The sequence below is a fragment of the Amphiura filiformis genome, chromosome 4 (genome assembly GCF_039555335.1).
Source record: "Amphiura filiformis chromosome 4, Afil_fr2py, whole genome shotgun sequence".
Lineage (NCBI taxonomy): Eukaryota > Metazoa > Echinodermata > Ophiuroidea > Amphilepidida > Amphiuridae > Amphiura > Amphiura filiformis.
In genome coordinates this window covers 62,803,548-62,816,081 of record NC_092631.1, presented here as the reverse complement: position 1 = coordinate 62,816,081, position 12,534 = coordinate 62,803,548, and the positions used below count along the sequence as shown (strand labels likewise).

General features: G+C 34.5%; 1 protein-coding gene across 1 annotated transcript in view; it reads left to right on the top strand.

The window, feature by feature from the left end:
* Positions 1-12,534, top strand: part of LOC140151182 (adenylate cyclase type 6-like) — a 326,089-nt gene that overhangs the window by 228,818 nt on the left and 84,737 nt on the right. The window contains 2 exon segments of the mRNA XM_072173436.1: positions 3,445-3,556; positions 7,008-7,135. Of these exon segments, the coding sequence (XP_072029537.1) occupies positions 3,445-3,556; positions 7,008-7,135 (240 nt within the window).

Below are 12,534 nucleotides of genomic sequence, written 5' to 3'. Positions count from 1 at the left end.
GCTCAAAAATCGCTAAAAATGCGTTTCCACTGCTCAAGTGTCACATCTAATCCTGAATATTTTCTTTGAATAAATGCGATTTCTTTACATATTTGTTGTTTTTTAATTAGATAACGCACCATCATATTGTTTATCAACATTATTTTTTAGTGATTAAAACGTCTTTGTGTAATTCTAAAATAAATTGCACTTTCCACCAAAACGCTGTGAGCTACGTTACCCCTTTTAACACACATTATTGGAAAGAAGTAAAACAGAGGTATCAATGTAATTTGCGGTTTTTGAAAGGAAACACTCATAGGTTTTTAGAAATCACAGTAAAAATCGTGATGCTGTAGCATTTTTGGCATAGAAATGTTGTAAACATTTAAATTTTGACCGACCATGTTAAGATTGGTGAGCTACGTTACCAGGATTCTATGCACTTGTATTACATGTACTTCCTAATAATATGTGAAAGCTACCAATGGTCGAACCCCATTTATATTAGAATTAATTGACATAACGTTCTAACGTTCGCAAATCACATTAAAAACATTAAAACCAGTGAACTACGTTACTGTGAGCTACGTTACACACTCATTTACGCATCTTCAAAACTTCTATGAAATGGTGAAATCTGTTTTACATTTCACTCAAGTGATCTTTAGTTTGCTTTTTATGACCTTGGATTGAGTAAAACCAGCCCATTTTGTAGTCGGTAACGTAGCTCACATTACATTGAGCTTTAGTGTTAAAAAACATCACGACTTCCTGAAAGAAAAATATGCAAGTGGTGTTGGCAATTTTTTAGATCTGAAAGTAGTGATACATTTACTCTTAAAAACACAAAAAGCAGGTCTTTTTGAACAACTTTTATTTTTTCAATTTTTATAGTGGATTGGCACCGGATTTTGTAGAATGAGCGATATATCCTCTGGATACGTACAATTACAAATCTCAGCGGGTTCAAAAAGGGACTTAAAAACACTTGTTCACTATATTAAAGCCTTAATGTACGATTTCCGTCAAATTTTGATTTGTTATTCTTTATTCAAAATGTTGAAATAATATTAGTAATGACTGACGGGAAGGGTTGCTGTCCATTTTAGGTTGGAATAACAAGGTAAAGTGAAAGAAATCCCACTGGTTATTTTGGCCATTTAACACGCAGTTCTATGGGAGGACATATTATCATAATTTTTAATTATGATAATATGTCGAACTTTTACTCTGTTGACCTACAAAGACAACAAATTTGGCCGATTCCATTTAGGTGCAAGTTGGGACATGTGTAAACATTACAAATATGCAAAAAAATCAGGTTTGAAAAAAAAACCAATTTCATATTATAAGATCATACATTATGGCTTTAATGTAATGTCTTCAAGCAGTGTGCATACAATATTATCAGATTGTCATTTTATGTTTTAAATTGTACTATTTTGTTGATTAGGCAACAGCCATGAAAAAAACAACCCTGTTCTACTGGCCCGACCGACCCAGAATTTGCGTTTTATTTATTACCTGTTTATTATTTTTTACCTGTTGCTTAAATCAGCTGTTTTGAGGCCAAAATTGATTAATTTTGGCTAAAAATGTTTAGAAAATATGTTTGTAAAAAATCTTGAGATTTTTGTCAGATTTGGCAGATTTTGGGAAAATTTTAGCTTCCAGAAAAAAACCACAACAACAACAGATTGACCCTAGTTGAAAGGTCCATCCGCCAGTAGAACAGGGTTTTTTGTCTCCTTATGATCTTTTTAGCTATTGAATTTGTTGTTTTTAATTCCAATATTTCGTTGTACCTTTTATTGATTTCATACCTTTGTTAATTAGATCATTCCTAAATAGTTACTATTGTAAATAGTAATAATATTTTGGTTGTTTTAATGGATCAGATAGCAAAGTTTGCACAGTATTTTTTGTGGGACATTGAGAGCACATCAGACACACCCAATTGCATTCTGAATACAAGGAATGTCGTTCTGATATCAAATAATTTTTATTTTATTAAATTCGCGATATAGATCTCTTTTAGACCAGATAAATGGCACAAACCTGAGCAAATTCTACCTTGTATAGGTAGTCATTTATTTACCATATAGAATGCATTATTGAAATGTCTGGGCTGATCCAACAAACTATGGTAGACTCATCCAAATGTTTTCATTCATACAGGGTGTATCAAAATGATTGGTACCGACGACTTTTCAATTTTTGCCGAATTATTTTACTATTTTGTGTACCAGTTTGGGGTTAATTGTTTAAATATTTGTAATTATAATAGTTTTATCTTCTCTAAGAATTTTAGATCATAAAGATAGCACATTATTGTCAGAAGTTACGTGATTCTAAAGGAAAGTAGGTGTTTTTACACTTTTCATCGCAACGCTGGATCAATAGCGCACCATTTTTAAAGCTCTATTTTGCTACAGATACCTTGTGTGAATGATATGTTGAAAATCATGGAAATGCTTTTTCCCTTACCTATTTCTTCATTCATAATATTATATAAATGTTCTAATCATTGGTTGAGAGTAATATTATTGACTTGAATAATTTAGGTGGGGTAAAAGAAGTTTGTGTATCAACGGCTTCCAGGGCGGTAATTTAAATTGTAGTATTGAGGTTACTAAGTAGATGGTGTGGCAGAATGGCTATAGACTGTAGACAGTGTAGGTTAGGTTAGACCTGGTAAAAGTTATTGGAATGGCTCCACAGTATTCCACACTTCAGCATGCTTTCATAGTAAAGAATCACTGGTTGTCACGAAGCTATGGAGGAGTGCAGAGAAGATTTAGAAGACAGTTTCCAAGAGCAAGGAGTATCCCATTCAAACTTGCTATAAGTTGCAATATTTCAAAATTTGATATGGGCAGTTACAGAATGGATCCATCCCAGGTGTTAAAGTTCATTTAAGATAGAGCTTCACCTCACACTGCCAGAGTCGTAAGGCAGGGATTTCAGGAACTGTCATTCTAATAGCATGTGTAAAGCAATTTTAAGTTATTTAGAATAAGATTTTGAAGAGCACGAATGCAATAAATTGTTCGAGCAGTGAACCTATTCATTTTGTGTTGTGCAAGTAAAACCATGATTACGTCGATCTTCGTTTAAATGACAATAGCTCCCAGATGCATCAACCTATCATCTTCATATTATTAGATCATTGTTAACATATGATCCTTTCTATTTATTGTAAAAAAACTATATTAATTAGCAATTTTATATTTTTTATATATTTTTGAAAATGGCACATAGCCCGGTACCAATCATTTTGATACACCCTGTATACTAAAATAAAGGTTTCATTATAAATAATCTTGCCTTCAGCAAAACCTATTTTTAGGCTTGAATTTATGTAGAAAGACATAAACACAATACTCCAGCTAAGCATAACCATGACAACCGGTAAGAATGGTGCCTTATCTTTTGTTTTTTATTGTCTTGTCACATTTCTAGCATCCTCTTTGCTGATATAGAAGGATTTACCAAACTCTCCTCTCAGTGTACTGCTCAAGAGCTTGTCAAAATCCTCAATGAATTGTTTGCTCGCTTTGACAAACTTGCTCAGGTAGGTAACTTCTCAAAATAAGTATAAGGATATTCCAGTTGAAATCCATACACCCCCTGTGGAAGACAGGACCTTAATCTTAAACACACTGGGTGTAGAATAGATGGTAAATGGAGTCCCTCATTCAGGTAAAACCATTTGAAATCCACACTGTGTGTGTGGAAGATTAAGGTCATGTCTTCTATAGGGGGTGTATGAGTTTCAACTGGAATAGCCCATTGCTCAATGCCTTTTATATCATAACCAGGGTATTTCAAAATATACTACAGGGTGATACAAATTAAGGTAGAAAAGCATGTCATATCCAGGGTATTTGAAAATATAATACAGGCCGGGTGATACAAATTAGGGTAGAAAAACAAAAAAACAGTACCCATGCAGACAAGAGTTTATTATTTCAAGTTTTGCTAGCTTTTAAAGGTGCGTAGTCCGATTGTAGCACATGATGTTTTCTATCTCACATTGAGGCCTATTACCAAAACATTCTTATTCCATTCGGATTTTAGTGTATCACATGACACAGTGGTCCATAGAAGTAGTGCACAACCAAACTACCATGTTCTTATTTATACTGCCTAAACAAAACATATTCTAGGCCTAAATTTCACTGGGGTTATGAGAAAACAATTTATATGAGCTTTCACATGATACCAAAATCAGTATTTGAATTGGATAAAGGGGGGGGGGGGTGATGGAACACACCTTGAAAGGAAACATTCATATTAGGCTGTATAATTCTATATGTGTCCTGAAGTGACTCTATAGAACACTTGCTCTAAGCTCATTTATTATGGATTCAATCATATTTCACCATTGTTCATAACCGTTTAACAGTTATGCATCTGCATCATCTATGTGGTTTACTTCGCTTGGGCAGTTAATCCATACAGACGTGCTGGACGTGAATTGAGAAATGACGGGGAACAACGGTAAAACAAGATTGAATTCACAATATTCATACGTAGTGGTAGATAAAATGATTAAAGAGTTTAACTTCAACACTACACTATTTTTCGCTTACTTAGAACATTTTCACTAGTTCGACTAGCGTCTTCAGTAGATGGTGATGTTGTGATCGTAGACAAGATATCATTAGTATAATAGTTCACAAAAGTGATACAATATAAAATATGTAAACAAAATACAACGACAATCAGGAATTCATAAACATCTATACTTGAACATGAAATTATTGAAATTATGTTACTAAAATGGTTAAAAGACAAAAGGCTTTATCATGTGTGGTAATAATATGGAAATACAGGTAAGCAGGTTTGTTGCTTTACAACTGATATGTGTAACTCTAGTCTTTGTTTAAATCAAAATTCTACTTCTTACAGCCTGTAAATCCAAGTGAGAGTGATGCATTTAGATGAGGCATCAACATGCATTCGCAATGTAGCATTTAAAACCTATATGCCATGATGCTGAGTATTAAATGCTTAGATTGTTAAAAGTGTTACAACAAGGAATATTATAGAAATATTTAGGTAGTAAAGAGCTTCTATTATATGGTGTATTAGTTTGAAAATGTTTATGTGCAAAAGTCACTGAATATCAATTTAAGTAAAGATAAAAAAACTTTTGTCTGTCTTGAAAGCACATAATGAATAAAAGTAAGCAAAATGAGCTAGTGTATTTGATTTTAATGATGCATCTTTGTATCTAGACTAGACAGCTACTCTGGTAAAAAAGTGAGTGATCAGAAGGACATGATACCCGAAGTTCAAAGACAATTCCAAGATTTGATGAATTTTTTAAAAACCCTGTGATGTATCCGGGTACAGTGACAACTGTAGGCCAGATGAAATTATACACTCTAAGAAATAAAGCTGCTAAAAAGGTTCTAAAGTTGTCCTCTCAGGAGAACCCTTATTGTAGGTTCTCTAAAGAACCAAAAATGGTTCCAAAACCATCACAAATGGCCCCAAAAATATGATACAGAACCGTTTTCGGTTCTTTAGAGCAGGCCCGTACGCAGGATTTTTTTTGGGGGGGGTGCTGATTTTGAAAAAGTGGACTTTTTTCCCAAGTGGACTTTCTGTCCAAAATTTGGACATTTTTTGATGAAAAACCCATAAAAAACCTGCGACTTTTTGTACACTTTGGCAAATTGGGGGGGGGGGGGTGCACCCCCTTCCGTACGGACCTGCTTTAGAGAACCTTTAAGCGTTCTCCAAAATTAAAGAATTATTTTAGAGGTTCAAGAGGGCGGGTTCTCCTGAGAGGAAAAAAAAGGTTCTATCTTGAACCTTTATTTCTTAGAGTGTAACCAATATATTCATAAGTGTTTACAATTCCGCCGTACAGTTTGAAATGTCCTTTTAATTTTGATCCGAGTGAGGTAAAAGGAAAGAAAATTGCTATTTCAATCCAGCAGGTGGTTCATGAATGCAAGTATTGGTTGAATCTGATTGGCTGATTGGCATGTATTAGTGAATCTGATTGGCATGTATTAGTGAATCTGATTGGCTGATTGGCATGTATTAGTGAATCTGATTGGCTGATTGGCATGTATTAGTGAATCTGATTGGCTGATTGGCTGATTGGCATGTATTAGTGAATCTGATTCGCTGATTGACTGAATTAGATCTTGGGATCCCAAGACAAAAATCTCAGATTATTTTGTCATATATCGTCGCCTACTGTAAGACTGAAGTAGCTGAAAATATTTGAAACATGTTGAAAGGGACTCTATGATCAGCTCGCAATAGGCGAGAATTATTTGGTTTTTGTTACTGCGCGAGTCAAAAAAGTCCAAACTTGCGCCGGTGAGAATTCACAAAAGTTTGTGTCAGTTCATGTAGGTTCTGCACCCAGCTGTGTGTACGCCATTCTATATCAACCCATGATGTTATGAGTCCTGCCAATTACGAGCTGATCAGAGTATAGAACAAAATAACTATAATAACTGGAACACAGCCATTTGTGCTTGGATATTTCCTTTTGCAAATCCTTCACAAATACATAAAATCTGCATGGTCACACATTTTGGGAAGGGATTTAACCCAGAAAGTGAAGAAAAAATTGTAACAACTAAGTCAAGCTTGCTATCCAACAATAAATACTTTGTCTGTTGACATTTACATGTAGAGCAATAATACTTCTTTATGATATAAGCCAGGGTTATATGGGTCACTCTATGACAATATTTTAAGTTAGTTTGTGTGTAATACATTCATTTCATAATTAAGCAAAATGGCAAAATATTTAAGGCAAAATTCTGACTGATCAACACATTTATTTTTGGTAGTGGTATTGGGTGTTGGGGGATGATGTGCCAAAATGGCCTGGTGTGAGCTAGTAAAATCTGCTAAATTGATTTTTGTGTTTTTATCTTGACCTTAAAGGCACATTAACAGATTTTGAGTCTTCACTCTCTTGTTTGCATCTTGCTCACATCACTTTCTTGTTCATACTGTCCTAATGTTTCTTTATTTATTCAATTCAGGAAAACCACTGTCTACGGATCAAGATCTTAGGAGACTGCTATTACTGTGTTTCTGGTTTACCCGAGTCCCGCCCGGACCACGCCCATTGCTGTGTGGAGATGGGGCTGGATATGATTGATGCTATATCGTAAGTTTGTCATCTTAAGTGCTAAGATTTTTCTATTTCAGGAGTATTTGAAACTTGAAAATTAAAACAGATACACATCAAAATGGCAAAGGGAAAAAAGTTATGGAGTAGATGGTCAGTTAAAAGGCTAATCATTGGCGGCACCAGGATTTTTTTTGGGGGGGTGCATTGGAGGGGGGCAAAGTGAATTTCAGGGGGGAAAAATCAACAAATTGCCGCAAAAAAGTAGAAATTTACGTAATTTTTGGGGTTTCGCCTCAAAAGTGGGGGGAGCAAGGCAAGAAAAATATTTGTCCCCTTTCCCCAGTTGCGCGGCCACTGAGGCTAATAAAGACCAACAATTAATTACAAACAACATACAAACAATTGGAAAAAATGATCACAAACAACATCAATGTTAAAACTGCCAACAGAGCAACATATTTTTTTATTCCATTTCATATTCTGCCTGAGCTTAAAAAAGAAGCATTTGTGCTCAATTTACATGTGTCTACATTTTTGTTCAGAGGAGCAGGTGAGTTAAGGTACTGTCCTCCAACCCCGGCCCTTCTCAGCCAACTTAATGTGCATTTGGTTTCCAGTTCATATTCTCTCTTGCAGAGCATAATAAGTTTATACCAAGTATGCATTTCAGGTTTGAAAAAGGGTATAAGTTACTTGCAAGCATGGTTCAATTTTTAACCATATTGGCAGTAAAAAACTTGAGAAGTTCCTATTATGCATGTCCCCAAACTAATTTTAAGCTCTTTATATACAACAATATTCATTCAAAAATGAGAGTAGTTTCAATTTCAATAACAAGTTTTAAGTAAATCATGTATGCCAATATTGCAATAGCTCACCAGGGGTGCATTAGGCATACAGACCCCTGCCATATGGGTGCCCTATTTTGTACCGCACCCTGTTGTTGCCCTGTGGTGAGTGGGAATCAAAGTCATTCAACCAGGTGAAACCAGGTTTAAAATAAAAAAAGATCAAATCCTGAATAATAAAAAAGAGATCAACAAATGTACAACAATTAACTAGGAAAATTAAATACTTACCATTAGTACTTGATGACAAATTTGTTGTTACAATGCACAAATGAACTCTTCTCCCCCCTCTCACTGTCTCCTTTCTCTTGCGCCCACTCATAATATGCACTGCATCATTTTCTTACCATCTTGGATAACATTGGCTTAATCCTTTGAGTGAAACGAATACATACCTTTATATTCTATATTATCCTTGGCCAAGATACAGAGATTTGGTTTGATCTAGTTTCTCTGTTTTCTTTCAGAGTGATTGATATCAGCTTTAAAGCTTACATTGACATTCTCATGCCATGTTAAAGGACCACTTGTTCTTTAAGTCACTATTTGAATTGAAAGTTTACATTGGCAATTTGATGTATCAAATTAAAGGGACACTTGACTTAATAAGAGTAGTTTTTGGCATATTCTCAGGGGATGCTAAGGAAACGCTGATATATCACACTTACAGCTTATGTCAATGTTTATATGCCGGAAGGAAAATCTATTGAAAGAATAGGGATTGTAATTTGAGGAAGATTCCTTGAGAGCATGGTGTAGTTAGAAGACAGGATTGATCACTTTTCTATCAACATATTATAGCATTACTATTTATACAATGTTGTGTAACCAGTTGTTGGAAATTTTGTTGACAAAGAACCATACAGGCACAATTTTGAATTTTGTAATTGATGAATTTTTAGACATCTATATGCATGTATTAATCGTGGCAATCTGATTTATACTGTTATCTGAGTCATGTTATATCTCCCAATAGATAAGCACATAATACGTATGACATCTGTGTGCAATAATACATGCACCCCATAACAGTGATTATGCGCACCAATGTGGTATTTTGTGAATGAGGACTCGATAGATTTGCCAACTTCATGCTTGAGAGTGAACTTGATAAAAATGGTCCCAGAAGTTATATCCAAATGTAATTTTATTTTAAGTTTGATCTTTTTATGAATGACAATAAAAATGTTTTTTGAGACCCAGCTGTATCTATCACCTAATATTGCATGGTAGATACCATTATTTTCATGTGGAACAACTTGGGGTTCTGTCTCATCATTCCACTTAAAATAATGGCATCTAGTCAGGCAATAAATACACAATTGGGTCTTACAATACTTCTTACTCTTTGTAAGTGATATTAAGGGCCAATGCCATATTTTTGTGTGTGGCATTTCCTATTCTCTGTTGCGATTGTCGATTTTAAAGATATCTTCTTTCCATGAAGTGGATAAAAAGACTGAGCACTTGCTATCCGCATATGACCTCCTGCCTTATATGATATAGTTTGAGCTAAGGCTCAATTAATAGAGACTCTATAAAGCTTCCCTCTCAGGGATTTTAATTGCTGCATCGGTAGTAGGCAAGCAAGGGCAAGACGTAAAGGATGGGGTGCTTAACTTAATGTGATATTTGTGGAAATTGTGGTTTTTACGTTAATATGGGGTAAATTTGTTTTGAGAAGATCAGAATTTTAGTAGGTTAGTGGATGCTTTGTGCTTTGTGAGTTTACAAGACAGTTCATTCTCATTACATTACACCAAAAAACTGGACAAATCAGCCTATATTAATTAGTATGGGTACATTGTAGCCACCCCCCGTCCCTCAGGATTGAAGGTTTCTTGGCATACCTCTACCACAATAACAACATTTGATAGCCTTGTAAACATAAACAAATCTTACTGATACAAAAAACTTCTCATTTCTTGTCCACCAGTTTGGGTACAATTTGACCCCCTGTGCGGTTTTCAGAACTTTCCTGATCTAGATATGAAATGGTCTATTAAACTTACTGAGTGCAGCAGGGAAGTATACATATAATTTCCACAAACTGTAAGAAATAAAAATAGACAATATACTGCTGCAGGAGTGCAAAGCAGACTTTAGAGACTTATGACATGACAAAAATGTGTTATAAGCTTAGATAGAGGAAACTAGGTATTTATGTCAGTGGCACAATCTGACAAAGAAATTGAATTGCCTCCTAGGTGTACTCATTTCTCGCATCCTTGCTAATGAATTTGCATCAGTTACAATGAATACCATTCCCACAAAACCTGGCACATATGCTCATCTATCAGGGCACATTTCTTTAACCCCAATACAGTTGCATATTCATTGAGTGACCTTTGGAAATTTGGGTACACAAACTCATACTCCACAACTTGAGGTCAAATTTTGCTCTATGATTGTTTAATTGAGGTTCATGGCTTGGGATGAGACCATTGTGGTTCATAGTGTATGTCAACATTTCACATTGGGAAATATTGATATTACTGGAAAAATTGATAAATAAACATTAAAATGTGGGTTTTTTTTTGTACCAATTATTGTATGATATACTTCCTTGCCATTTCTGTAAATGGAGATTTGATTGTTAAGATTTTGTGTTCATGTTCATTTAATTATCTCAATTCCCCCATGTTTTGGTGGATGGAAAGGAAAGAAGGAAGGAATATTAAAGGAGAGAAGATGAACAAAGAAGTTGTTTGTTTCCCTCAGAATTTGAACCCCAGACCCCCAGCGTGCCAAGCACTCGATCATCAACTAGTAGCTACAGGTTTAAACTGCATTAACTGCAGAGTGAAAATATTCATGGTTTCATAGGAATGGGTCACAAATATCACAATAGACAAGATTAAGACTCTTGTAGGTTCTCACCATGCAGTGAGGTAGTACTGAGACATAGCTATGGGGTAATGTTTAACGAGACAGTTTCAATCAGCTGTTCTACTTGCTTGGGGGATGAGATAAAATTGGATTGATTTAGAGAGGATATGGGGGATGCTTCAATGTCAAGGTGTGTGTGTAGTGGTGGCATGCTTCATCAGACTCAGTACATCATTGGTGGTCTCATTATTGTTGCCGCTCTCCTTTATTGCTATCACCATCATCATCATTGTTATTATTTAGAGAATAAAGGTATTGTTTTTAGCCGCTGGAGTGCATCTATCGTCTCATATAAGACGGGCGACATCATTATTTTAAGTAAAACAAAGAGGCGAAGTCGAGTAGTTTTACGCCAAAAATAATGATGTCACATGTTATATGAGACGATAAATGCATGACAGAGGCTAAAAACAATACCTTTATTCTCATTCTTACACACTTCAATTCAAATAAAAATATCATAAGTATTACAAATTTTAATCAAATGAAATCCTACATTTTACATGGAATTACCTGGGACATAAAATCGATCAGTCCTGTTGTTGCTATGCACCTCCCATTGGTTCAAACAGTGCGTACGAGTATCGCATTGACACACATGCGCTAAAGTGTGTGATATTGTGTCATATCACACGGGTAAGAACCAATAAGTTTGCAGTGTTTATTTATTATTACTAATTTATTTTTTTTACAAATTATTTTACAACATTCTGGTGAAGCCAGGCAAAACCCAACAGTGAAAACCCTAAAACATTGTGATTGTCTAGCAAATGCCAGTTTTAAACTTAATCACATGATACCCAGCAAAGACAAAATGTTTCACAGAAAATGTTTATATGCCGGGTTATAAAGGGTGAAAACTTGATGCAAATATTCTAACATTATGTTTTTAACTTTAGCAAATATTTTGCAATAACATTTTTACAACATTTTAAAAATTTTGTAGTGTTTTTTTGCCATATAAAATGTTTCATGACTTTTATACAACCTGACATTTAAATGTTATTAAAACATTTTTACTAAAACTAAAATGTGTTTATAATGTTTTAAAAACATTTTTGTGCTTGCCGGGTAGGTACTGGGTAGAAACACTGCCGGGTTTCAGTGCATTTCAGTGACATTTTTGGGCAAAAAAACACAAGGAAGATACGGCACACCTTTCATTTCATGTCTGTAAATTACAAGAACAAGAACAAAAAAATGAATTGCAAAAGTCAAAAAAAAAAAAGTCTTAAATAAATATGAAATATGAAATGAAATGATTTTTTTCCCAAAACACCAAAACAATTTAGGTTCTTTTGGGAAAATATGTATATCTACAATATGAAAGGTCAAAATTTTCAATTGATCATCAGCTTTTCATCCCAGCTACATACACTTTAAGTACATATCATTAGATTTAGAAAGTTTACTTCGAGGACTGTTAAATATTAAAAAAATACCAATTTTTAATGATTTATCATAAAATTTTTATTCGTTTATCACAAATTTCAAAAAATCACAATTATTTCATATCAGAAGGACATTCCTTGTATTCAGAATGCAATTCAGAATTCGATATATCAGCTCCCACAAAAAATACTGTGCAAATGTTAATATCCGATTCCTTAAGGACACATAAAATAGCTTGCCGCTATCATAGTAAAAGAGAGGACACACAAAATGGCTTTAAATAGAGTGGGTGATTTGTTACAAGAA